Below are 27975 nucleotides of genomic sequence, written 5' to 3'. Positions count from 1 at the left end.
CAAAGTACACCAACATGTTTGCATCAACATCTAGAAAAAACTAAGATCATCCTCCTGTGCATTGCATGTGCCAAGCACCGGTTAAAGTAAAACAGAACAAAAAAAAGGCTGCACATGAAATCTGGAAGGAACCAATAAAAACCCTAGAACCATGGAAGACTTTACAGGCAACAACTCTACCAAGCATTCAATACAAAGGGGGGAGAAAAGAAAAGGTTACATCGAAAATTATATACTAGATTCACGATTTGCTGCAGGCTCCTCTGTTTTTGATCTGTTGAAAGATTTCTGCGTTTCGAAGGCAGGTATATATGCTGCCGTGGTCTTCTTGAAAAGATCAGGTGCTGGCTTCTCAGATTCTCGAGGACTCACAAGCTGCTTCTCAACAGCTTCGAACTTGGCAGTGGCCCAGGGTGCTGTGCCCACATTTCCGACTACACCGGCAGTGTCTATCGTCAATGACGCGATGGCATCTCTAGTGGCATACCACATGTAACCACAAGCAGTGCACTCCAACTGGATTATTTAAAAATATAACATAAAAGGTCAGTGCTCATCTCCGACAAGAAAAGAGAGAAAAGACGAAAAATGTTAGCAAACTCGTAGTAGGAAAACTTATGATCAGAGATGATGATACTAAAATATCAATGAACAAAAAAAAGGCAGCCTAGTGCATGAGACTTATGCTATTATGGAGTTCTAAGAAGGATCAGATGTGCACAGCCTTCACTCCACATATCGACAGACTGTTTTTGTGTTTCGAAACTGTGATCTCTACGTTACAATAGAGCAACCCTACCATTGCACCAAAGCTCACCCTCAAACTATAAAGGCATATATTGATAAAATGATCGAACCAGTCAAGAGAAAAGGGTTTATGCCTTATTTTGGAAAAGTATCATAATTTAAAGCATAATTTCAGCAAACTTGAGAATAATTTAGCATTTGAACCATAATATATTGGACGCTTATAACACCCAGCAGTGAATCTATCAATTGATGATTATGAATTGACTAGTTTGTATCTCAACTTTATTAATAGATGTTATCCTGGGCAAACAATTCACAACAAGGAGTATTTTTAACCTCACCAGCTACAAACCTCCCTAACTATATAGCCCAAGTTTTCTTATTACAACGATTATATTTAAGTTCCAGAGGATGGACTAAACCAACAAACACAGCCTTTACCAAAGCCTAAACTGGAATAATCTTAATAAAACTTGATCTTATGAACTGCACAGTCAAAAGACATTCTGGCCCAACTAATGATATTCCTATAACAATCACAAAGTATCGTGTCTTTCAATCTAAACACAACATAACATCATTTTAACAATATCTTGCAATGCAATATCTTATCTCATTTTTGGGTGCTATCAGGTCTAAAACCAGACTATACCCGTTGGGGTTTTAGGTCTAACTTTCATGCATCGTGTCAGGTTCAGGCCATAAAAATATTAATTGGGATTGGTTCGGGCGGAGATCAGGTTTGGTTACCTATCAGGTAGCAAACATTTTATCTTTAAGAATCAATCAAGTTAAAACAATCCATGGTTTGAGAAGTTTAAATGAAACATCCGGTACCTGTTACATAACAAGCAACTCTTAATGATTAACCATATAAAGATAATTGGCTAAAACTGAAAAGATACACATCGCCCAAAGTCAAGTATAAACATCCAAATATGTTCTAACATGTCATTACTTTTTATTTTTTATGCCCTAGGTTATAGAACAAAGTTTCATATGCTAAGAATTTAGAAATTGAATGATATATAAATAAAATTAATATCATGTACATATGTATGTATGTGCATAATACACCAGGTAATTATGTGAGTTTGGCTGAGTTAGGTTCGGGTTTGATTTAAAACCTCAAACCAAAAACCAACCCAAAAATTTCAATGGGTCCGGCTTTGGGCCCATTCATCATCAGGTTAGCGTCGGGGTTCGGGTTTGCCGGTTGGAGTAACAAGTCTGCATTTCTGCATCTCCGTTTGTCAACCAATTACAGCCTTGACTTGTGAGCAGAACACTTTCAACACAAAAAACCAGAGTCGCCAAAATCTAAAGGAGAAAAAAAATTGTTATTGTACTCTCTTCATCACTCATGTTCATCACACCATATATGAACCAAAAGAGTTTCTCCTGAATAAACTTTTCCGCATTTATATTTCCACTACAAACATGGGAATTAATTCAAGATCTAGAGGAATTACAATTCCTCGACCTTGGGCCCCAGGATTAACTCTTCTTCAGAATACTACTACCAAATTTCTAACTCAGTTTTAATTATCTGAATCCAGAAACTCCAATACATTAATAGTCCACATACATTAGAAATTGAAACCAGCGATTACTTGGTAATTTATTAGTACTTTATTATTTTTACAGCATTTATATTTGCTAGTTTGGGAGCAGAAGTTCAATGAGAGACATGCTGCTTATTCATTGCAGAATTCCGTTTCCTGCACATATTCCACCGTTTCTCATATACAGATATTGAGGAATTGAACCCACAACCAATGAAGCAACAAGATAACCCCTCCAAAGTTGGAGATTTTTATTCCAAACAGTAGATCTACAAACACCCCGTCTCCCCCACACAAAAAAAAGTTTCCATCTCCCAGGTTGGTTCCCAGACATCGGTTTCAGCTATCTATAACATCTTAATAGAGGTTTTGAGGAGAATGGACTCGGCTTTCCTCCAAAAAAAAGGGTAAAAGACTCTATTAATGCTTATTCTATAATGCTTGCAAAATGATGACCAACATTTTAATAAGCAAGGAGCAACTAAAAATGGAAATCTTTACTTTCTGAAACTAACCATTGGTGCCTTGGATTAGGAACACATCTGAAAATTGTTTTCCTTTGGACAAAATTGTGGCAGCAATAGCAAGTATGTGAGCACTAAAAAACTCAGAAGCAACTAAAAGTGGGCATCTGCACATGGCAAATGCTGTAAATGTTTCGCAACACATGATACCTCAATACTTGATCTAGTTCCCCCCTCAGGCTCCAGTAAATGATTTTCAAGATGCACCAAACCATGTTATTAGTGGAAGAATTTTGATTAATTTCTTTTCCAAAATGTTCCACCACAAAGGGAGCTACTGCATGTAAATTTGAAATGCCTACTTCTACAACATAATCACAAAGATATAGCTGTATATCTAACCTCTTTTTCTTTTAGACTCTGCAATGCATTCTCTATAATTCCAGAGAATCAAAATATTTATTGTATAATTTTCAGAACCATCAATGAACAGAATACATTTGGAAAAAAAATAAATTTATGATATAAATCATAAATGTATTTATTTTCCCAAAGTTTCTTATAGTCTGGATGCAAGACATTTTTTTGGTCAAAAATTAAAATAAAAAGATAAGTTATGCTCCCAGATAAAGGCACTAGAATAAGGATTCCTAGCTATCAATCAGGTTAAGCAAACCATTATGCAGTAGAAAACTAGAACAACAACAACAACAACAAACAAAAACAGAAACCATAATTATGTGCACACCTGATATCTATCACCTTGACCTCCAGCTTGGATAATGTCAGCAATCCCTACTTTCTTCTCCATGCATCTTGAGCATCGAGCATCAGTCATCTGGTTGCACAAACCAAATAGAACACTTGAGGATGAGCTGAAAGTATGACTTTTCTTGACATATTAATATCTAAAAAATTATCGCTTCCAAAATTAAAACTATCACTTGTCCTTCAGAAGTTGAATTGTACTAGCTTTCTCTTAAGACAAGTGTCACTCTCTAGTTCACATTTGATACAAATATTCTTCCAATGCAATTTATGGTAATCCAGTTCCCATAAAGAATTTGCAAGATCAGTACATTCATGAAGATCAGCATATTCACCTGCAATTGTTTGGACTCTTCCGGTTCTGTTGCTGTTTTTTCTTCAGCAAGCAAACCATCCTGAAATAATCAAGGGCACACAGTTAAAAACACCAATATGCATGCACCAGGACAAAACAAAATATTGAACCATCTATTTAACCCCAAAACAAAACATAATCAGTTACATGCACCAGTAAAAACAAAACCACCGGATATGGACACACAATTTGAAATATGAAAATTCCTCCCCCCCACCCACAAAAATATATTATTCATATCTAGATTTTATTTAACAACATGAATATTATGGATGTTATGAATGATGTTACCTATATGAGATGGTAGCTGACGATGCGCACAACCAAAAGCTCTACAACTGTTCTCTACTTGAGTAAATAAACTCAGCTCAATCCTCAAGAACTACATATAGGGTCCACATCATAGCTTATTGCTCACTTATAAGTGCACCCAGCTTCCATTGATCACTTATAAGTGCACCCAGCTGCTATGTTGCTCCCCTGTATAGAACTACCTAAATAATTTTGCTTCTGCTATTCAAGTAGTGGACCATGTACACATATAACTATATAGTGAACCAAGTAAAAAATACCACTCAAGCTAACATGTATTAAAAACTCAAAAAGAATTAATGTTACAGCATTTGAAATACTAGTCCTCTTCTTTCTTAATTCCAGTTACCAAAGGCTGGAGCATGTTTCGTTTGGAGGAAGTGCTAAGATCCCGGCAGAAGTCACCACTTCCACATGTTCGGTATGAAAAAAAGGGGAAACTAAACTGCTGTGCTCAAGCCTTAGCATCTCTAGAAAGTGCTGACCTAACTTTGGCGGGTCAGGTTAGTTCAGGGAAGTTGATGCTTGCATTTCTGAGCAGTGACTTCAACCAAATACACCAGTGCCCAATTCTCAGTTTCTATCACTCTGAGATATAATAATATCTCGTGATTTATTGCACTCAAGATACATCGTCTCGGTACCGAGCCCTGTACCAGTGCCACCCTGTCGTTGTATCAGTATGTGTAGTACGCAAGCCGGTTCGGTATACCGAGTGCCGATATACCCTCCGTATTGTGTATCGGTACCGAATTTGTATAATATCATACGTCCCGTACCATCTGGTTCGGTATGGAATAGCGTACCATGATTGCACCTTTGAATTTACTGTGTAATACAGGCTGGTAATTTTTATTATGATTCTGCTGGACCAAATACACTCAATCAAATCAATAATATGTTATCTTTTTTTTCATCTTACCCGTATAAATCTTTAATTCTTTAAATATTTCTAAAATAAACTTTTGACACCATTAGGCTCAAACATTCTAGAGATAGTGTCCACTAGACTTTTGTGCTTTGAAAATACTTCTGTAGTATTTTCCATAACCTTCCTCAAACACAAACCTGATCCAAGCACCAGCTTTAGGCCACAAATTATCACCCTCCTAATTTCAATGGAAGTTTGTCAGTAAGCATCATAAAAAGATCATGTATTTCTTAGTCTTACTACAACTAATGTACACATCCCTGTAAAGTCCCTACTCATTATTGAAAAAAGCAAACAATCAGCTAGTAAATATAAATTCACTGGTTCTAAAATCCAACAGTTAAATGCATATGTATTTTATACAAGTGGACTATAGACTAGTCTAACGAAGGGGCGTGCAGAAATAGAAAATACAGAAGAGATAACACAAAGAAATAGTATTAGAAATAATTGTTTGGAAATGGATGCATACCTTCAGTTCCTTGGGAGACATGTTCAGAATAACTACAGGGTCCAATTCATTATTCAGTAAGCGTCTAGCTAACATCACATTGTTCTGCATGAATATAGCGAGCAAGTATCAAAGACTGCTTAGCAACTCCAAATATTTTAAGCATTCTAAGAAGTTAATTATTATAGTTCAACATTAAATTATATCCAACATCAAAGATGAAATCTAACATTCTGGAAGGAAGAATTATTGATAAATCAGAGAAGAATTGCTGTAGAAATATAAATGATAAAAATTACATAAACAGATCAAAGGAGAACTATTTTTGTGTGCGCGCGCGCGCGCATGGTAAGTCCAATCTCCATCCTATATATGACATGGCAAAGATAAAAGGGCAATGCTATCATCATGAGGCTCAAATTCATGGTTCACATCTTCACTACAATGAAATAAAAATAAAAAATATATTACTGAACTTATTAAAAAATATTTTTAAAATTAGATATTTAATCAAACTAGCAATATCTAAATTTTCTTCTCCTCTAACCCTTTTTGTTGACTAAAACCTATCCCAAGATAAGAATTCACCTGTAAAGCACAATTAATCTCCAATTTGCTGATTTACAACACAAATACCCAGAAAATTCATATTAAAGAAGAAAACTCAGATCCAAGGTCGGCGGAACGCCGGAACCGTCCCAAACTGCCCAGCTCAGGACGTCCCGAGCCTTACCGGCCGCAGACTGGGACGGTTCCAGCGACGAAAATAAGACCGACGCCAGAAGGAGAGAAGACGAAGAAAAAAGAGAAAAAGAAAGAGAGCGGGGGAGGGAGGGTGAGGGAGAGGAAGGAAGAGAGAAGAAGGTCGAGGCCGGCCAGTGGTGGCCGAGGAGCCGCCGCGCGGAGGAGGGGCTCACTCCGGTCCCCTGTTTCGTTCAAAACAGGGACTGGAGGGGCTTCTTTTATTTTTGGAGTTTTTAAGTAAAAGTCGGCAAACCCATTACCAACTTCACTTAATTTTTTTTAAAGCGGCTTCCCGACGGCTCTTCGGCCTCCGCCTCCCTTGTGCGGCAGCTCTCTAACTCTCCACTGGCCTCCCTCAGCCTTCCCCTTCTCTCTCTTTTTCATGTCTCTTCTACAGGCCCGACAAGACACGACATGAGCTCAAACCGACTTGTGCCGTCGAACAACCGGTACAGTGCCTGATACCGATTCCGCCGACCCTGCTCAAATTAGAAGCTCGGATTGGGTTTTGCCCAAGATTGACTCAAAGAACATTATCAATGCGAGCCAAAGCCCGATAAAAAGGTAGAGGGCTGATGTTAGATTGACAAGCAGTTTTCCGTGTCAAACTATGAAATAACTTACTCAACATAACTGGGACAATGCTTGATAATTATTCTTATGGTTGCATGAAGGTCACCTCGAAGACTTTCCATATTCTTGGGTATCAGCGTACCAAATTCCAGCATTGAGAGCATTAATACCAAAGTGATGAAGAGAGCAATGAGAAGCTCTAAGGTCACAAAAACAACTATGAAAACTAGGGTTGCTACAGGATCACGTTGGGTCTAAGTATCCCACAACCTGGTTAGACCGATTGGGCATTTGGGATCAAACCTTTACCAAAACTCTACCCACCCACGAATCAGGTCAGGCTGGAGTCCGGTTAGGTAAGACCCAATAGGTCTACATGTCAGTTCTGGGCATGTTAGGACCCCTACCCTAGCCAATGCTCACAGTACAGTCTAGGTCCAACTTCCAAGTGAGTACCATAATTCATATCCTCAAAATAATTCACTAATGACATTGTTTTCAAGTGTGATTAGTAATTTTATAAGAAACAATTAAGGATGTTAGAGTAAAACCATAACCATGACCATCTAGCCTTTATCCCAATTATTTGTGACAGCTTTATGGATCCTCATTTGCCAAGTAAAAGAGCAAAACAATACATTATATACCACATAAGCTATTCAGCATGGGTCCTATTAGGTCAGGTTCTGGTAAATTAGTGACATAACCTAATGTATTATATGGTTAGGACAGAACATGATTGGCTACAATTTTGCAAGACATATATTCGATTCTTAGACCATAGAAGTTTTATAGGTCTATCTTTGCAGTTTGGACACATGCCTAACCAATAGGTCCATGAGTCTTGACTAGGTTTAGGTTTGTAACTCTTAAGGGATTGTTTGGGTAATCCAATAGGATTGGGTTAGATTTCCTGCTAGATTCGTGGATTGGACAGCCCACTTAAGCATGGTCCATATCAATCCAACACCCTCCTAGCTTTAATTTTGTGGGACGAAAAAAGGACCTCTATGGGTCATCTTTTTGTTCCTACAGACCAATAAGCTGACACGCTGAAACAGGATGTGACTTGGACAGGCCCTTAGAAGTCTGCAGGCTAGGCGAGCCAATAGGCCCAATTCCTACAAGAAAAACAAAATAGGCACTTGGTGATAACCTTATGAAAACCTAGAAATAACCATGGGCCTATATGCAAAAGAAATTTTCAGCAAAGCTTGAAAGGTCTTGGCTTAGAAGAGAAAGGTAAATAACAAACTTCATCTTCCACGAATGATTTTGAAGGAAGAAAACCAATTTCAAAGTCACCTGAAGGGTTGAAGGAGAAACAACTTCTGGCAAAGAACATTGTATAACATGCATGTACAAAGCCATCTAATGAATTGAATGGTGGTAAAAAGCCAGTGTTTTCAAGAGGATGTAGTTCTATTTACAACTTCTCAATATGTGTGCTAAGTCCAAATTACAAGTAGAGGAGTCTGATTCACAATAAAAAATGTTAGCAGCATATAATTTTCAAAAAGTAACTCCCAGTAGTGACTATTTGCATGTCAATCACATAAGTCTCAAGGAAATATTATTTAAAAGAACTTTGGAAATTAATTTCAAGCTATTCCATGAATTCTCTGAAAGCAAATTCAGAGTTGCAAGCAGGCACGGAACACAAGCATCATATAAACTGATATTTTGAATGCTGATATTTCAACATTTTATGTAAGGGCAAGATTACAAGTATAGTTATGATGCAATGAACTAAAGCTAAGTACAAAGAATTATTCTACCTTGAGATTGAAATCCAACTGCCTCATTTTCTGGTTATATTTCTGAAAATCAGAAGCCAGAGTTTCATGTGTAGCTCTCTCAAGGGCAGTTATTGCTGGGACAGCATCATCCGGCCAGCAAATTCTTCCAGAAGACTGTAGACACAATATTTGATAGCTATGAAAGTTCCAAAACTCAAAAAAAAAAAAAAAGGTATAAAGCAATGAAAGGAGATTTCATTTTGTAAAAACATTTGACTGTATCTTGTAAATATTTCAAAATTTGAAAGCAATTCATAATATCTATGTTAAAAAAAATAAAAACCAAACCATAACCAACTGCCGTAACTGAAACAGATAACAAAGATTATTGCCTATACAAGCATTGAAATACCCAATTCCCAAAACAAATCACATAAGCAAAACATAGAACATAAAATACCTGCTATTATGAGATTCCTCAACATAAACTGTAAGCTAAAAGTTAACAAAAGAAAATGATTAAGAGTAGGTAACAATGCTAATTGCAGCATTGGCCCAACAAGATTTTGGAGATGATCACTTAGCATATATTGGATTTTCTTTAAATAAAAACCAACATACTTGCATACAGGAAAGCTAATTTTTCCACCAGAAAGATAATCCATGTGACCATAAGATATGTTTCTACTAAGAAAATATAATAAAAATACAGTATGTTTAGCAGGATAGGAACATATGCACCACTTACATTGGAACCCACGGCAGCATCTTCAGTGTTGCTACCAGTTGTGTTATGATTTGAAACACCATTTCCTGTTCTTTCATCCTCAGCTGATGCATCTACTTTTGAACATGCTGCTTTAATTCCTTGTAGAAGTTTATCCAACCACTTATCACGATATGAATCACCAGTCAATGCTTTGAATTTTGCTAGGATTGCTCTATACTGTGTACAGCTTCCAGGTGTATCTGATCTTGTCGGATAGTCAGATCTCGGAGGTGCATCATCAGTTCTTGAGACATCAATGGGGTGCATGCGCTTTTTACCAAGGTTCCTTTTACTCATTGAATGATCAGCATCATCAGCAGGAGCATCTTCAGGCTCAATATCTGGAAGATCTCCTAAACGCTTGACTGTTTTCTGAACCAGGAGATCAATCGCATGCTGTTTACTGTCTTCATAATCTTTGTCAGTTAATTTCCAGAGCTTTCTCTCAACAGTATCATAAACCTTTTGCACAATAAAACCTGGATGCTCCGATCGAAGTGGTAACTTCTTGTTTAAAGGCACGAAGTGGACAATACACTTGTGCATCACAGATTCAGCTGGAACATCATCAAGATGAAAACTGTAGAAGAGCTCCCTGGTATCCCTTGCCTCCCAGCTCCCGCCAGTTCTTTTTTCAGCTTCTTCGGGACGGTAAAACCACTGCCCAGTAACCATCATACTTCCATCTACATCTTGAGTTATATCCTAGTGCAAAAACAAAGCATTACATAGTTAAAGACAAACAAGTAAATTAAATGAACATCAATATCATAAAAATCTCAACCAGAAGATTCCAGGAAAGTGATAGGACAGGACCCAGAATTGGGTAATACAGTGCAGAAAAGCACAGAGCTAATATTATCTGCAGATAGTCTAGATACATAGTTCAAAATGAGGTCTCACCACAAGGTATAAGAAAATCATCTAGTTAAATACAATAGAGTAAATAATATAAAGTGTCCAGATTGAACTAACATGCTATGTACTTGACCCTGGGATATACATTACATTCAAATAAACAGAAAAAGCTTCGAGTTCCTATAGCATTGCAGATCAGAGCTTGCAGACAGTGTTGTCCGGAATGAATAAAAAAATGAGATGCAGAAGCAACCATAGCAACAATGAAGAGGAAAAATTATTGTTTCAGAAACTATAATCAAACCAACTGTGTTATAAAATCTATCAATAGGATCATGCACGTTAAATGATAGGATACAACTAATGCTTCAAGCATCACAAAATATTTGTGAATTTAGAATTTCAATTTAATGATAGGATCTCTGCGTGTGTGTGTGTGTGCGTGTGTGTGTGTGTGTGTGAAGAAGTAAGGCAATATAGCTACAATAAGAACTGAGGACTGATCTATCTGTCTGAAAAAGTAAGGCACTTTTAACTACTAGTAGAGCTGAGGACCGAGGGAAATCAGACAGTCCCATTATCATATTTCATATCCAATGCAACAAACTACAGAAGGAACAAAACAACGGATCCAAGCTTATAATCAGTAAAAAAAAAAATCACCTTAATAATCGCAACATAGGGCTTCTGTCTCTTATCCTCCGGAGTCAGGAGCACCGGATCCTCCTGTATGCAGCATCCAAAAAAAACACATACACAAAAAAAACACCAATCAAACACTATTCTCCTCCCTTTCCTCTAATCACTGCCGAAAAAAAGAAAAGTTTAATCTCCCGCCAAAATACAAGAAACCAAAAAAAAAAAGCAATAGTCATCCACCCAACTCCTACAGCAAACAAGAACCTCAAAACCCTAGAATACCAAAATGAGCAAAGCTAGACAAAAAAATCAAAAAAAAAAAAAAATCAAAGTCAATCTACAGTCACTAGCCAAAAAACAGTAAATATCCTCGCAAAATTCAAGGATTAAACGAAAACACTGCTCAAGAATCCAACTCCTCCAGCAAACCAAGAACATAGAAAACCCTAGAATCCAAGAAAGGTCAAAGATAGCTAAAACGACAGAAGATTTCAAAAACACTATCGAAAAACGGTAAACATCTTTACAAAATCCGAGCATTAAACAAGATTAACTCCGGACAGCAAGCCAGGATCACCAAAACCTTAGAATTCCAGAAAGACCAAATATTTCCAGAAGCTCACCAGCTCGAACGTATTTCCGTCGTACTCGAAGGACCGGTAGTGCCGCTTCTTCCGCCTCCCCTTGCCAGAAACCCTAAGCACCGGTCCCTTCGGCTTCGCGTCCTCCAGCGGCGTCTCCTCCTCTTCTTCTCCTTTCCCGCTCCCTCCATCTCCTCCTCCGCCGCCGCCGCTACTGCTTCCGCCGGCGGCGGTGGCGCCTCTGCTCGTCTCCGCGGCGTTCTGTCGCTCCTCTCCCTCCTCGACGCGGAGCTTCTGTCCCCTTCTCCGCTCCCCGGCGTCGTTCCCCGTCGGCTCGTCCTCGTCCTCGCTGGTGGAGACTTGCGCGAACCGCCTCTTTCCCATGGTGTGAATCGTGACGGTCGCGATGCCCGAGTCGATTAAGGTACGCGTGGGCAGCGATGGGTGGGGCCCACGCCTCCTGCCTCACATACAGGAAATAGCAGGTGCGTTACAAAATAGCGCCTCCCGGAGATGGAAATGACGGAAATGCCCTACTAAATACAGATTTTACATCAACATTCTTTCAAAATTGGTATTTGTATGCGTAACTTCATTAAACCTTTTTTTATTTTTATTTTTATATATGAATCATGCTATCCAACGAGGTTAAGAAAACTAATAATTTTAAATTAAAATAATTAAAATATTTTTAATGAATAAATATGTAAATTGATTACGATTCTAATAGCAAAAAAAAAAGCAAAAAGCAATAGCATAATTTTAATATTTTATTTTATTTTTAATTAACATAACTATAATTTTTTAAATTTAGAGGTATTAGTACAATAATAGAATTCGACATAAATATACATACAAATATCAATTTAAAAAATATTTATGCAAAATTGGGTATTTAAAAAAATATTAATGAAAAAAATAATAAAAAACAACACTTTTTCCGCAGCCGACGCGCCTCCCTTTTTCGCAACGCCGCTGGGCGTGGCGGCGGGGCCGGCTTCGTGCGTGCAGCGTCGGCTCCCGCATCATCGCCGGCATCGATTTTGCCGCAGCACCGACTTGGAGGGTTGGTGGTGGAATTCGCGGAAATGCCACTGCATTTGTTTAAACAAAGAATGGAAGGAGTGACTAGAAGAAATCCTAGATAAAATTAGCGTGCAATATGTAGCGTACAAATGCTATGTTCTCCCATATAGAAAGATAAATTTGAAGATGAATGACCATAATGATTGATTATTAGATATTGTAATAAATATCATCAATAAATACTTTCCTGAGTCATCTTTCTTGGAAAAAGATGTACAAACTCTAAAAGTTTAATTACAAGGAGCTAGGGACTTTATATATAATTATGGAAAGCTAATATTGATCTCCTATATTTTTATAAAAGATTATCCATTAAAAGAACTTTTATAACGAGATAAAATCTAATGAAGCATGATATGTAAAATAATAATATCATGTCAAGGCAAACAATATGTAAACTTGTATTATTTTTATGAAAAAATATTATTAAAAAGATTTTTCAAAAAAGGAAAGAGATAGATTAACTTATTTCACACTTTTCAAAGGTCTGACAGATGGCGCACGAGTGTGGTTGGCAATCAACTGGGTTGAAAATGGATATATATAAATATCTATATATCTATATCTAATACTTATATGGATACCAAAATTATTTGAATGCAAAATTTATATTTATATTTATTTTAAATAAATATAAATATAAATTAAATATTGATAGTATAGATATAAATATAAGTACAACTTTGATAGTTAAATTTTATAATCACCAAATCAAAAATATTACTAAAGTGAAAGATAAATTAAGCTAATATTAAATTAATATGGTCACTTGTTTTTAAAAAAAATTATGAATATGTTATAAAAATGAATAAAATTGTAAAATGGATATGAATATTTATCATAAACTTAAATTTATATCTATATTCGAACCTCCCACTTTGCTCCTCACCTCTTCCAAACCCCCTGGCAAACAAGAACTCCTAAGTCCTAACCATGTCTGAGATTTGAAGCTGCCAAAATCCAGAATCTCGGCGGTCTTTTGCATACCCAAGACTAAATGGAGCAGAGAACCGGGACTCCGCACCGCCGCCACGGACTCTGAACCATGGAATGGCCAGTCTTGCTCTCGTGTGATGGTTAGCGGCCTCTCGTCCTTCATCTCAACGTCATCGTTATTCGCCCGACCATCGACCTTCAAGAAGCCAAGTCTCCCTGGAGCATTTCATCGAACAGATGCCGTTCTTAAATACGGACTCCTTTTCTTCGATGCGAGAATCTGCACCCATAGGCATACTCGAGGTGCGGAATTCCGCACATACATTTTTATGCAGATATTCTTTGTCTACATAGATGTTTTATGCGGACTTCCGTATACTGTCGCACAAATTTTCCCAATCTCGGCAACCAAGTTCCCGGATCCAGTATCCATCCTTTTTCAATCCGAAATTCCTTTCTGGGTTTAAAATCTGATCTACCTGACCATAAAACGCTAAGATTTTATTTTGTTGTGTTCATGACAATTAAAGAATAATACCAATTCCATTTTAAGTTTTCTAATATTGATATTTTTTTAACTTTAGTGTGCAAGAGCTCACGGTGCATAACTGAGCTTAGGTAGAACTTACTATCCCCCAAAATATTAGAGATTTAAACATCAATGGCGAGCAAGTTCATGGTATGAACATTGCAGCTGTTGGATTGAATGACATAACGCTTTTGCATTCTAGACTCGAGAAATGATCCACGGGAGCATGAGAACATGAGCATTATTTCAGCAGATAATAACAACCAGACCCCTTTTACAGGCTGCTGCCATCATTCTGGCTTTGGTTGATGAAGATGTTCATAGCAAATGTGTCCGAATCCTGCGACAAAATCCCACAATCGATCTCAAACAAGTATCAAAATAAAAGTTGTTTTCCTGTTATAATGAGAAATAATGGTCAGTAAAAGGATCAATTATTTGGAGATATCAGCATTATTGAAACTTATTCTCAAAACGAAAAATTAATATTTATTTTTTTTTATTTTTCATAAATTTTTCTTGCAGATAAATATACTTCAGAGATCATCCAAATGTATAAAACTTGAGAGATTATTCCAGGTTTGAGTCCTGCTCTCACTCGGAAATGATCAGTTATTTGATAATATTCAATTCTAATGCCTGGAAAACCCTTCACATTAGTCAAATCTTCCAGGATCACCTCAGGTTTCATAAGATTGATTATAGGTCAGTTGTATTAGGTATGAGTACTTCAAAAGCAGATAGAATCAGATTGCATGGCTATTTCATCGACCTTTACAAAGACTGCAGATTTTTCCGAGCATGTATCAAAGACTATAAAGTTACCAACAAATTGCAATGTGCAGTTCTAAAGAATGGAAAGGCAAAGTGTTGACAATGCGAAAAAGAATAAAAGCGACAACATGGCAGAGAAAATTACTGAATAGACGAAACACGTTGTGGAAGCAAGAAATTTAACAGTAGAACTTATTAGGATTTTATATATATATATATATATATAAAATCCTAATCTTGCCATTTCACAGTAGACCCAGCCATTCTTCCTTGCTTTGGATGGATCCATGCAATCATGGACAGGAAAGAACAACTGCTCGTTCAGATAAATATCATGAGTCAGGTTCAAATTTTAAGCCTGCTCGAGTGCAGAAGATGTTCAGCATGGTCATGTTCAACCTGAAGGCTGCCAAATTGAAATTATTCCCATTCGACAGTTGCTGGTGGTTTTGACGTAATGTCCTGGCAGACTCTGTTTACTCCCCGGACGTTATTGCATATCTTTCGAACCACATCAACAAGAAATTTGTGGTCAAAATAGTACCTGATTGAGATTCACATGTTAATGAAGATAATGCAAGATATGAGAGACAATTAGGATAAAATGGGGAAAAAATAACTGCATATATGGAAACATCAAGAATCGATGATACATGTGCTGTGATTCAAAGACAATATTTGATGCCTCAAGGTTCACAAATCATAAGTCAAACAGGAGAATTCAAACATAAGATAGAGGCAATCCTGCCTAGCCATGCTCAATCGCAATCCTATTGCCGACCAACCCAATATGCATTTTAGAGTGCTGTGCCAAAGCAATAGGCGCTCGGCAGGCACAAATTCGAACACAAGCCTTTCATCGCTATGTCTGCTTAATTTCGAACGTATATGACAGAAGAGGATTTTAAAAGTGCACAAATCTTGTTACTAGAAATGTTAATTCTGGGCTCATCAACTTTTCTCATACCCTCATTTAGCACTTAAGTGCACATATTGAACTAATGCTACCTAAGCCAAACACAACGCTAAATACTACAACATGGAATGTAAAACTAAGTAATATATAACAGTGTTATATTCCCATATTCGGTTCTCTAGCTTCCAAGAAACAAACAATGAAGCTACAAATTACATGTGCCACATCCAGTATTATTAGTTTGTCTGAAAACATTGAGGTTAATACACAAACAAAAATGGTTATAGGTGGTCTGAAAATTCATCAAAGAAAAAACCACCAAGCTAGAGACACTAAATTACATGGCAATGTACGAACTGTATAAATGATGTTGCTCTGACACTGAACGTACACATGGAGAAATTGCCTTGTGCACGTGTCTGTAATTAATGGATTTAATTTGTTACACATGTGTCTGTAATTAATGGATTTCATTTGTTACCAGGCCCTTAAATAATTGCACATCTACAAGAAAATCGTGCTAAAATTTCCCATTAAGAAGGGCACGTGCTATTTCCATCACTATGTTTGCACTGTGAGCACAAGCAAAACCCCAAAAAGAACGACATCCAAGGGCAATACAGCCAGACATACCTGCTATGTGCTAGATAAATTCATTTTTGAAATACAAACCAATCACATATAAAAAACTAAAATTATCATTGGAATTAAATACATGAGCCCTAGCACCATAATGACTGGCGAAAGCAAATTTTAGACAACTGTTCATATCCATTAACGACTTTTAACCAACAAAAAGTTGTTTCCCTAATTATTCAAGTATCCGATTTCCTGAAAAAAAATGAAAAAAAATCAAAATTTATTTACTAATAATTCAAAATTGTCTACTTTCTGAAGCCTAACAATTAAAAGAAAAAATTGCTGTGGGATCTGATCATCTTTATTCTCCTTGGATCTTTTATGTGGACCATCACCACAAACACATACAAGCATGAAGTTTATTTTACTTGTAACATTTACTCGGTCCACCATCAACCTGCAAAAGGTTGTAGAACTCCAGGAAAGATGGATGGCCAAACCAATTCCTTTATCTCCAAAATGATCTCTCTCTCTCTCTCTCTCTCTCATGTACCACCACCTCCTTTTGAATAACAAATTTGTAACAACCACTGCTTTTATAAACAAAAATTCAGCATAGCCACCAACACTCTAAATCAGCATGAAGTATTTCCCAACCTTATAATAAAGAACTCTAAAAAAAGTAAAATAAACAATGAAGAATCAAACCTGTAATGCTACCCTAGAGTTCAGTTTGCACACATTTTCAGATTCCACAACCAGATCAAATTTCTCTTGTTAATATATCCCAAAATCACTTCTAAAATCCTTATACCTTAATTTTGCATTAGATTAAACCTCTTGGCGGAATGCAATACCAAACTTCCAGACTGACTTCTTAATTTTTACCCAGTCTCCCTTATATTTTCTACCTCTCCTCCTCTCATCCCCTGATTCTGACAAAAGCTGCATCTGATGATAACTTAAAATTTCATCATGTTAGGGCCAAAAATTGAAAATGATAGTTAATAACCTTTTGAAGAAGAACCTCATTTTATGTGTCAAAACTATGATCATGTTTGTTCAATTTATCGATGAAGTTTGCAAATGAAATTCAACTAACAAAAGATCATTCAATCATTTTCCTTTGGGAGGATGAAAAGGATGTAATGGTAGCAAATTCTACTTTTCTGCACCTAACATGCTAGGTTTGAAGATACCATATATAAACATAAAGAAAAGGGGATTAGTAAGTTAAGAAAGAATTGTTACTAACCAGTCTGCAGTCATTCCATCCTCGCTAGTAATTGCTCTAAGAACAACTACATGAGAGTGAGTTCTCTGGTCACCTTGAACCCCAACTGATTGTACTGGCAAAAAAACAGCAAAAGCTTGCCAGATGGAATCATAAAGACCAGCATCTTTTATCGACTGAATGAATATCTCATCGACCTGCGAACAAATGAAGAAATAGATGACATGATACCACAATAACAGAAATGTTATACTCCGAAGAAATAATTAAACAAATAAAATAAGCAAACCTGGCGTAGAATCTCTAAGGCATTTCCTTCTGTAACATCACCCAAGACACGAACAGCAAGGCCAGGCCCAGGGAATGGGTGTCTCTTCAAAAATGATTCAGGAACATTCAGAATACTTCCCAGTTTTCGTACCTTCGAGCAAAAGTGAGACCAGTTAATCTTGGAAGTGTGGCACAATCAAGAGCAGAATGTTTTTAATAAGCTATATTACACAACTTGTTCTTTGTTGCTTAAGTTACTAATGCTCTTTGTAAAGAAATTTTTTTTAAAAAAATGCTTGCATAATGTACTCAGAAGCTAAACCTCATCTTTAAAGAGGAGTTTAAGTGGTTCGATGAGCTTTAGCTTCATGTCCTTCGGAAGTCCTCCAACATTATGATGGCTCTTGATTGTGTGGGAGTGAGTTCTTCCACTTCCAGGAGGAGGGCATGACTCGATCACATCAGGATACAGAGTTCCCTGGACCAAGAAAGCAGGTTTCTTTCCCATTTTTTTTTCCAACTCGTGAGCAAAATCATCAAAAATAGATATGAACTCCCTTCCAATGATTTTTCTTTTACACTCCGGGTCTTTAACACCTCTAAGCTTACTAAGAAATTGATCAGATGCGTCAATGCAAGTAACTGGCAAATGCAAGTCGCTCTTGAATGTTGACACCACTCGCTCTCTCTCCTTATACCTACAGAATAGAGAAAGATATCAGCATTCACAAATTACAGATGCTAAGATTAAAATTTAAATCATTTATTTATTATAAATAAAATGAAATCCAACCTCAATAATCCATTGTCAACAAAAACACAGTGCAGCCTATCTCCAATCGCCTTATGAACAAGAGTAGCTGCAACAGCGGAATCTACTCCACCCGATAATGCACAAATGACATGTTCATCAGGTCCTACCATTCCTTTGATGACTTTTATTTCCTCCTCGAGTACATCTTGCAACTTCCAATCGGCAGTTACCCCACAAACATCAAAAAGAAAATGCTGCAGTGTTTCCATTCCCTGAGGTGAATGCGTCACCTACACCAAATTTCTTTTTCACATCATAATAAAATAAAAATGAAAGAATGCGGCGCTAGAAGCAACCTATAAACGCACGGTACTAAATCAGTCAAACTTCTTATTAACAGTCTGATGCCACTTAAAAAGAACGAAAACGAAATACCAAACTGCAATAAATTTAGCGGTTGAACAAGTCGCAAGAGCTATGAACAAGCTTCAAATCCTTGCTGCAAATACGTTGCAAGAGCAATGTAAAGTGCCATCATGATCAAGACAAACGAAGTGCTACTTTTAGAAACAAATTCATAGGCAACATCAAAATTTCTTGTTCGTGGTGCTCACCAGAAACAAGAAACAAAGGCAGAGCTCTGCAGCTATTTATCTTATCAATAAAAATCCACAACACACAATAAGCCGTAAGAAAATCATGGACAAAAAATCATTTCCTTCCTTACCAGAAACAAAGCAAGTTGATATTTTTCCCCCTCAACAAATAATTTCAAACTACTTGACATATAATAAAAGAATCAAATTGATATTCTTGGAATTGAACTAGCAATGGAATTAATTTCTAATATTACCTCCGGATGGTACTGAAGCCCGTAAAACCTTCTGGAGTGGTTCTCAATCGCCGCCGCCGATCCCTGTAAACTTCTCGCAACCACCGTGAATCCCTCGGGCAACTTCACCACTTCGTCACCATGGCTCATCCACACCGTCTGAGTCCCGCAGGCAGCCTCCGGCCCATAAAGCCCGCACTCCTCCTGCTCCACCGAGATATCCATCTTCCCATATTCCTGCTTCTCTCCGATGGCGACCTCTCCCCCGAGCTTCTGGACGATCAACTGCATGCCGTAGCAGATACCGAGTATGTACACGCCGTTCTCCTCGGCGTACTGGAGGAAGCCGTCGGGGAAGGAGGGGGCTCCGTCGACGTGGACGGAGTGCGGCCCGCCGGATAGGATGACGACGCGGGGCTTTAGCTCGGCGATGGAGGAGAGAGAGGAGGTGCCGGAGATGCAGAGGGAGAAGACGGAGAGCTGCCGGATCCGGCGGGTGATAAGGTGGGTGTACTGGGAACCGTAGTCCAGGATGAGCACCAGGTTCCCTCCGCCGCCGCCGTCGGTGGAGGCCTTCGCTAGGTCTAGGTGCTCCATTTTCTCCGGCGGCTGGCGAGCGTTTAGGGTTTTGCGTGGGGATTCGGATTAGGGTTAGGACTTAGGATTTTGGGTGGGGGCAGATTTATGTGCCAGAGGAGGCTGGGATTCTTGCGCTCTTGATTTGGCGGGAATTCTCTGTTGATAGGTCTGATGGACCCTTTGATGGCTGTCTTTGGGCCGTCCGATTGGTAGGCTTCGTTATCAACCATCCTCTTCGGTCCAACGAACATGAAGAAATGATCGCGTAGATATCTTATGCGAAACTTCCGCCTCTTGTTTCGTATGCCATCCCTTTTCCCTCCCGTGCAAGTTTTGCCTAACTTCCACGGCAAGAGCGGTACAATCCTGGATTTTCATGGTATCCATCTCGCAGAAGGGCAGCTTCCTTTCATTTCATCTCGCACCTTGCACCGTACTAAATACAACCTGTTCAATTCTTTGAAATAAAGAAGAGACAGTGATAGATGATGTAGCTGGTATATCGGTCTAAATCGAATAGTACAGAGCATATCGTACCATACCAATTCGATATCGATACCACAAAAAAAATTTTGTAACCATACAATATTGATATTATCGTACCATACCAATTCGATATCGATACCACCAAAAAAATTTTGTAACCATACAATATTGATATTGTGTTAGTGTGGCATCAGTATGGAGTCCGATACCAAGACGGTGAACCTTTGTTGTACTTCTATGTCGTGCAAAACATGCATATCAGAAGCCTGGACCTTTTCTGTAAATCTTAATATACGACGGTCTCCATGTGCTTGCACATTGATCAAGAAGGTAACTTTGAGAAGAAGACAATGAAGGTGACTCCTAAATTGAACCAAGAAGGTTCTCTCTCCATATTAGGTTCGGCCGATTTGGCTCGATCAAGTTGATCAGGTTGGTTCCGATTAGGCTTCCTAGTGTGCTTGGTGTTGTCCAATTGAACAGAGCTCAGACTTTCGAGTTTTGTGTCCAACCAGATTTGAACTTAAGATTCAAGCACAAGACTTGATTGGACTAAGCTCGAGCTCAGCAAAATTGTCTTGATATTAGACCCAAGCCTGACTCAGCAAATGCTAAACTCCACTCCTGCTCGTGGGAACAACTTCATACACAATTTAATGGATTATCCAATCAGAAAAATGCATTGCCACGCTGGTCTATCAAACAAAAATCTCCTCGAATCCGATGATGCCAACCCAGCTGTGCTTCCGTGATATTTCATAAGACCAAACAAACGAACGGCTGCCTTGAATTACTCAAATCTCAAATGGAAGAACAAATCACCCCGTCGATCTAAATCAATTAATCTCATGAACGGTGGTGGATTGCTCGACGAGTCTTTAGACGGATGGTCCTGATTTCCCCACCGTTCAGATTTTGTGGGATTTGGTTCCTCTTCGCCGCTCTCTAATCTCTATATATACGGGTCTCTAAACGATGGCGTCTTACATTCCATCGGGCTGCGGCTTCGGTTATCGAGGGTTAGGGTTTCGTACCAACATGCGGCGGTTTCAATAGATTTAGTTACTTTTTTTTTGATGGTTTTTTTCGTCTTGTTCTTAAATTAAAGCATTGCAAGAAGGTTTTGTGGTTTGCTGTGATGAATCCTGGAAACGGAAGATGGATGATTGGGGGTTGATAGCTCCCATGTGATGCCTCTCCAAAACTGCAAAGGATTTCTGAGCTGAAAACTTTTGGATCTCGAAGTCTCTATGCGACTATATGCTTTCTTCGTTCTTCTTCTTTTTTGTTTTTTTCACTGTTTACGCCTGAGTTTGCTGTTTTGAACATATGGATCTATTTTAAATCCCTGTATCTCCCCCACCCAATGAAAAGAGTGGGGGAAAAGCACTACCATTTAGTTCTTCTCATCAACCTTTGATATAAATACCTCCCATATTTCACAGCCATCAATCAACACTCTGCCCTTCTCTTGTTTAAGGGACATTGTAGATTTCATATAACACTCTAGCATGCAGCAAAAGTGCCTGTACAATTGTAAAGAATTGTGCCCCTGAAAAAATTTAACCGGAACACGTTTAAAGAGAAGATTTATAAGCCATTTATCAGGAAGGGCAAAATAATATCCTCTCACTTGGGGCAATAGTTATTCAATGGATGTGTCATTTCCATTTTGAGGTAAAAAAAAAAATAAATCCATCACATTTCTAATGAAATGTTACATTGAAATATATTTTGCATTTTTTATCCTCTCCACTCATCATATTCTTTTAAGGATAAGGATAAAACACAAATAAAGATTTCAGACTTGAAGCACAAGTATGTTCACTGGCATTGTTGAAAAGAGAGAAGTCCATAACAAAAAGTAGCTTTTCAAGTCTTGAATCTCTGCTTGATTATCTCGAGACCTTCCCTGCAATCTTTAACAGCTCTCCTTGCACTATGGCCAACCCTTGAGTTTAATCCAGAAGCGTTTTCACAAAGCTCGTTGACTGATTTTCTTGCCTTTGAAATAACAATACCATGGATCTCTTGGGCACGCTTGGAAGCAGTTGATACTGACTGCTTAAGAGCCCTAACTAAAGAGACCATCTTTTGAATAAATTTCTCCATCACAATGTTAGACCTTAATTTCAATTCAGCGGCCATTGTCTTTAGTTTCTCCACAATCGTTTCAGCTCTGGCAATCGTTCCTTCCATTGGAGGTGGTTTCCAAGCTCTAAGCCATGTGGGTCTGGTGGAAGCATCATCCTGAAGATCATCAACAATGACTCTGATGCCATACTTCTCCCACTGTTTTCTGGCTTCCTCTAGAGCTCTGGTCTGCTTCCTTGCTCTTTTAGCTTCCTCCTCTGCCCAGCACCTGGTTAAATATTAAACATTGTGAAACTTGCTGGTGTTAATTTTGTTCAAAGAATAAAAAAGAAACCATTACTCTGAGAATACTTTGTTAAAACGTGATTGTGAACATGGAACGATAAGACCTGCCACAAATTTCCAGATAGTAGGTTACAATAAACTGTGAAGTATCTATCACATTTGAGGAATCAGAGAAATGGTGCTCTGGTGGAGATGCAACGAGAGAACCAGATAGAGATAACTATGGACTTCATACCAGATAGGATGGTGTAGCTGACAGATATATTTGAATCATTAGAGAAAAATTAAGCAGGTGAAATATCTTAACGAACAACAAAGGGAATCAAAAGAAAATGCTACAGTTTTCTTTATTAGCGCAGATTTATTCACAAGGCACCGTAAGAGGATGAACAGAATATCTTATTATCAACCAAAAAAATTAAGTGCCAGTAGTTCTCTAGTAATGTAAGCATTGACATCTTTACCTGGCCACGGACAGAGCTTTCCTCTCAACTTCCAGCTCATATTCTAACTGGGCAATGACCTGGTTCTCTCTTTCTGCTTCCTTCCTAAGTTTGCTAATCCTGTCCCTCTCAAAAGAAATCTCAATCTTGTCATTCATCAGGCTCAGCAACTGCTCCTCGACCTCAGGCCTTATCCTTGAAAAGGCCTCCATCTCTGCTTCAACAGCTGCCTGCCCGCACATAAGGGCATTGTTTTTTTCCTCTCTTTCAGTTCTTAGTTTTTCCAATTCCAGCCTTGCTTCTTCAGCCAATTTCTCTAGAGCATTTATCTTTTCCCTTTCAATGGCAAGATCTTTCCTATAGCTTGCATTAAGGTCTTGCTTAACTTGATCTGCAAAAGCAGTATGAGCATTCACCGTTGTTTCAGCCAACGATTCTGCTTCAATGCGTGCTAGTTCACCACTGATAGCCTCAGCACCATCACCACTTGTCAGAGCAACAGCAGCTTGAGCTTTTGTGACTGGTTTGTTGGGTTGAAATAGTCTGGTAAACCCTGAACATGACAAAGTAACTGTATGACTAATCACATGTTCAGACCAATTTATACAGACAAGGGACTATAGATGTGAAATGATACCAAAAGCAAAAGCAGTGATGCTCCGGTCTCCAGCAGACAAGTCAGCTACCAAAGCAGGCCAAGCATCTGGATTTATTTTATCGATGTCTATAAAACCAGAGCACTGGTACAGTAGCTGCTCGAAATGATAATATCATAATGTCGGTAATCAACCAAATATTTTCTAATAGTACCATAAAAAAATGTTGAGTAAATCTCAAATGTTCACTTATTACATTTCTGTCAACTAATGGAAGAAGTTTTTTATCCAAAGCCATCTTCCAACTCACAAGATCCTGGCGTGATAGGGGGCTGCAGTGCAAATAGCTTGATAGGTAAGTCTAATTTTCTTTTTCCAGAAACAAAAAAAGGGAAAGCATGTGGTTCACCTTTCTGGTGAAAAGAGGACAGAATCCTGAGATGAGAGCTTGCTCGAGATAAGTCCAGCTTCTGCCAAGCCTACAGTGTGAAATGTGATACTATAGGTGTGACACACCAGTGAATATGGAACAAATTAAAGGAAAGGCATTTCCATGTAATAATCTAAGTAAAAGACAATTTCATACTAATTTCAGTTCTTACCTTGAATGGTTGCAAAATCAGGGTCTTCAGGAGTGACATCGTCAAATGCAAGTTCAGTCACCTTCTCTATGTACATTGCAGGGTAAACTTTTGAACAAGTGTACCTGTGCAGGATTTTAAAAGTTAACAATTTGCACTATGCAGCAAGGACTGCTGCTCATACTTAGAAATTATGTCCAACAAGTATTTGAAATTTTACAGTGATATCAGAAGAAAAGAAGACACCTCGAAAGTGAACTGCTGGCGGCTACCAACCATCGAGCATACTCGCGACGAGTACACAAGTCCCCAGGTTGAACATCATCCTCAATAACCTATAAGACATTTGATAAGATGAAAATTACTATTCAAAAATTACCAAGTTAAAAAGAATGGATAAAATTTTCAACATAGAGATATACTAGATATTTAAATTCAGATAGAACTCTAGAGGCATGAACAGGAAGACAAAAAAAAAAAAAAAACAGATATATTGCCTGCATCTTTAAGCTCTCCCTTATATAGCCTTACAAAATACATACAACTGATGTCATGAATAGTTAGGGAATAGCTCTTATCCAAAGACCCTATTTGTAACAAAAGAACTCGTCCAGTCATGGTCACTCAGAATACAAGATTGCAGATATAACCCATCCTGAATGACAAATACCGCCTTGGCTTACACAAACGCGTGCTCCCTACAAGTGATAGTTATTAAAAACTACATGCCCATTGCACTTTTATGAACATGAGTTGGTTATTCTAAGGAAATTCATGAGCTAGTTGATACACTAACAAAAGGTCTACTAGCGAAAAAATGAAAAAGGTAGTCAAGCGAAAGTTTTACCACAATCACTGTTGAACAATATAGAAGTACCTTTAGAACTTGCAGGGTTCGCAATGCTTGCCCTTGAACTTCATCAACTACTGGAGGAACTACAACTTTTCCAGGAGGCACCTCAAAAGCTGCAAAGACAAGCAAGAGCAGATACATCAACAAAGTAGAAGGTTTTCTCATGCACTAGCAACTAACAACTGACCTGCCTCTATGAAGTGACTGTCTATTTTGGATTATATTCCATTTGGATCCACTAATCCTGAAGCTGGAAGTGCTACAAAAGGCACACTTTATTGTTCAGAGGTTAACTAATGGATTCTGCTGGAAGCATCTGGATTTCAGTCGGACAATTGTGATTCAGACTGCTCATGATGAATCCACAACATTTACATCATATACTACCAAAAACAAAGAGTAAATATCAGCAGGGAGCTGCAGCATCCAGCTGTTCTCAATAACCGATTCCTTTGAAACCAGAGGCAGCAGTCTCCACTAAATTTTCAAAACGGATCATGGAATCTTGAATGGAGACTGGCTCTAGTTTCATGAGACCGAAATTCAGGAGCAGATTGTAAATATGAGCTTCTGACACTAGGAAAATCCAAAGGAACCTGGAAACCCAGGAGTTTATTGTTTTGGGACTGTCAATTTTTGTGACCTTTCGAATCAGTGTCGAAGAAAGGTAAGTTAGTAATTAAACAAGTGTATGCAAATTCTTGTCACATCATATAGTGGCGTTGACTTAAAAAAATTGATGGTGCAATGTGAATACTTGAAACCAGAAGGATCACAGAAACACTGACATCATAGGCAGATATTTTGGTGGAATTTGGTTAAGGTCATCGGTTAAAAAATTTTGTACAACATTTGTTGTCAGATGCAGATCTTCTTGTCATGATGCTTTGTGTATAGATACAACATTATCATGATTCTGACTTTTAATGATGTCCCTGGATCAGTAGTAGGTCTATATCTCATAAGTAGCGACTCTATAGGAGGGAAATTGTCCATGTTCATACCTCTCTCATGCTCAGAATTAGAGTCTTTCATCTTGCCTTCCTTGTCTGATAATACAGCATAAGACCCATTTCCCACTGGATCACTTTGTGTGCTCTGATCATCAGAAGACAGTAGCACCTCCTGTTCAGTTGTTAGAGGTTTCATCTGCTGTTTGACTCCTGTTTCCACCGACAATTAGGATTATTAAAGGACTAAGCGCTTGAGCAAACAAGAGATTTAATGGTGATTCATCTCTTAATAGTCAAGAATATCATTGTGAGAAAAAGGTAAAAATTGCAACACAAGAATAACCCAAAACCATGCAAATACCATTCAAATTCAATAGCACAGACAGAGTTCAACTAAAAACATTTGGTGTCGCATATAATTTATTAGTCATGGTACTTGCCAGTTCCACTTTTCAAATATAATGATGTAAATGTAACTCCAGAAGCTAATAAGATTCCAACCAGTCCAGCTTCCAGAATCCCTGCAAGTAAACTAGCGGACAAGTGTCATTAGTATTCCAAAAACCTAAAGAATATGGAAACATTGTAATGCGAATATATAATATGAGGGAATATTCTGTTCTACGCCACAAATCTCTTTTTTACTGCAAGATTAAAAATTAAAGAGGGGCATAATTAAGCTTTTGATGATCCCAATTGAAAAGATTTTCCGTAGAATATGCTTGGAATATATTTTGATTGAGCCATGTTGGGTTGATCTTTCAGCGCATATCTTTGTTATCATAGGTCTGCCTATATGCAATCAACCATTCCGTCCGAAACATTGGGGCATGGCATTCAACAAGTCATCTCAAGCTTCATGTTAGTAGATGACAGTAATTTTCATGAGCTTTGGTCCTTAAATGACTAAAATCCATCCATAGGTCTAAAAAGGAAAATTGTGTCAGAGCGAAAGACAGGAAATAGGTTTCCACAAAACTTAGAATTGCTGCTGCTACCGGAGAAATATACAACTCAGAAAAGAGAAAAAGGATTAAGCACAAGGAATTATCAAATAGAAACTTCACCACTGCACCAAGGTTTTTAATCCACAAGTTTCTCCTCAAAATTGAAATATAATAATATCCGCTAACCAAAAATTCTAATCCAAGTCAGGCAATTCGAAACATCAAGACTAGTCAAATAATTAAAATCCTATCCAACTAAAGAGGCAGAAGAAGTAAACGAAAAACAATCTGGTAAATCGACAATAAGTTCTCACTTCCAAGCCCTCCCTTCTTCTTGGAGCCGCTAGTCTCCGGGGAGGCGGACCACCCGGAGAAAGAATCCGGCCCCGGGTCGCCGTCGGCCCACGACTGGCTCTTTCCTCCATCTATGGCCGCCGCTCCGGCGGCACGGACCAGGCGGACGCGGCGATGGGGCGGATGAATTCGAATCCGGAGGACGACGGAGGAAATTTCTCTGGACCCGCGTCCCAGCCGTAGCTGGAAACAGCTCGGCGGAGCCCTTAGCATCGCCTCTCAGGCGAGAGGGACCCCGACTGAGGGTTCTGGGGATCGAAGACGAAGAAGAAAGAAATAATTTCCTTTCTTTACTTATTCTCGGGTGAGCGAGAGGAGACCGTACGAGCGAGTGAAGCGACACGAGTCGCTCGCTCTCTCTGCTTCTTTCCGGGAACGCCTCGCTTAGTTTCGGA

General features: G+C 38.4%; 3 protein-coding genes across 4 annotated transcripts; all 3 read right to left on the bottom strand.

Annotated features, from left to right (window-relative positions):
* Nucleotides 1-5: 5 nt before the first annotated feature.
* LOC103698541 lies at nucleotides 6-11962 on the bottom strand. Its single transcript, XM_039115375.1, has 8 exons — nucleotides 11542-11962; nucleotides 10943-11005; nucleotides 9401-10126; nucleotides 8692-8826; nucleotides 5618-5701; nucleotides 3883-3942; nucleotides 3528-3617; nucleotides 6-516 (listed from the first exon to the last, which is right to left on the bottom strand). The coding sequence occupies exons 1-8, from the start codon at nucleotides 11881-11883 to the stop codon at nucleotides 229-231; spliced, it is 1788 nt and encodes a 595-aa protein (XP_038971303.1). The 5' UTR covers nucleotides 11884-11962; the 3' UTR covers nucleotides 6-228.
* A 2861-nt stretch (nucleotides 11963-14823) lies between these two features.
* LOC103698548 (GMP synthase [glutamine-hydrolyzing]-like) lies at nucleotides 14824-20066 on the bottom strand. Its single transcript, XM_008780586.4, has 6 exons — nucleotides 19431-20066; nucleotides 18617-18867; nucleotides 18146-18521; nucleotides 17843-17974; nucleotides 17575-17750; nucleotides 14824-15368 (listed from the first exon to the last, which is right to left on the bottom strand). The coding sequence occupies exons 1-6, from the start codon at nucleotides 20004-20006 to the stop codon at nucleotides 15245-15247; spliced, it is 1635 nt and encodes a 544-aa protein (XP_008778808.2). The 5' UTR covers nucleotides 20007-20066; the 3' UTR covers nucleotides 14824-15244.
* A 1997-nt stretch (nucleotides 20067-22063) lies between these two features.
* On the bottom strand, nucleotides 22064-27975 carry LOC103698557. Of its 2 annotated transcripts, none has more exons than XM_008780595.4 (11): nucleotides 27541-27975; nucleotides 26720-26800; nucleotides 26331-26489; nucleotides 25351-25439; nucleotides 24720-24808; nucleotides 24495-24598; nucleotides 24302-24371; nucleotides 24149-24224; nucleotides 23934-24048; nucleotides 23318-23849; nucleotides 22064-22836 (listed from the first exon to the last, which is right to left on the bottom strand). In XM_008780595.4, the coding sequence occupies exons 1-11, from the start codon at nucleotides 27791-27793 to the stop codon at nucleotides 22347-22349; spliced, it is 2058 nt and encodes a 685-aa protein (XP_008778817.2). In that variant the 5' UTR covers nucleotides 27794-27975; the 3' UTR covers nucleotides 22064-22346. The 2 variants fall into 2 exon arrangements, with proteins under 2 accessions (XP_008778817.2, XP_008778820.2); XM_008780598.4 differs by having other exon boundaries at nucleotides 26720-26811; nucleotides 27541-27970.

This window comes from Phoenix dactylifera, chromosome 18 (assembly GCF_009389715.1).
Source record: "Phoenix dactylifera cultivar Barhee BC4 chromosome 18, palm_55x_up_171113_PBpolish2nd_filt_p, whole genome shotgun sequence".
Lineage (NCBI taxonomy): Eukaryota > Viridiplantae > Streptophyta > Magnoliopsida > Arecales > Arecaceae > Phoenix > Phoenix dactylifera.
Note: the sequence above shows the minus strand (reverse complement) of the source record. Positions and strands in the feature narration are given on the sequence as shown.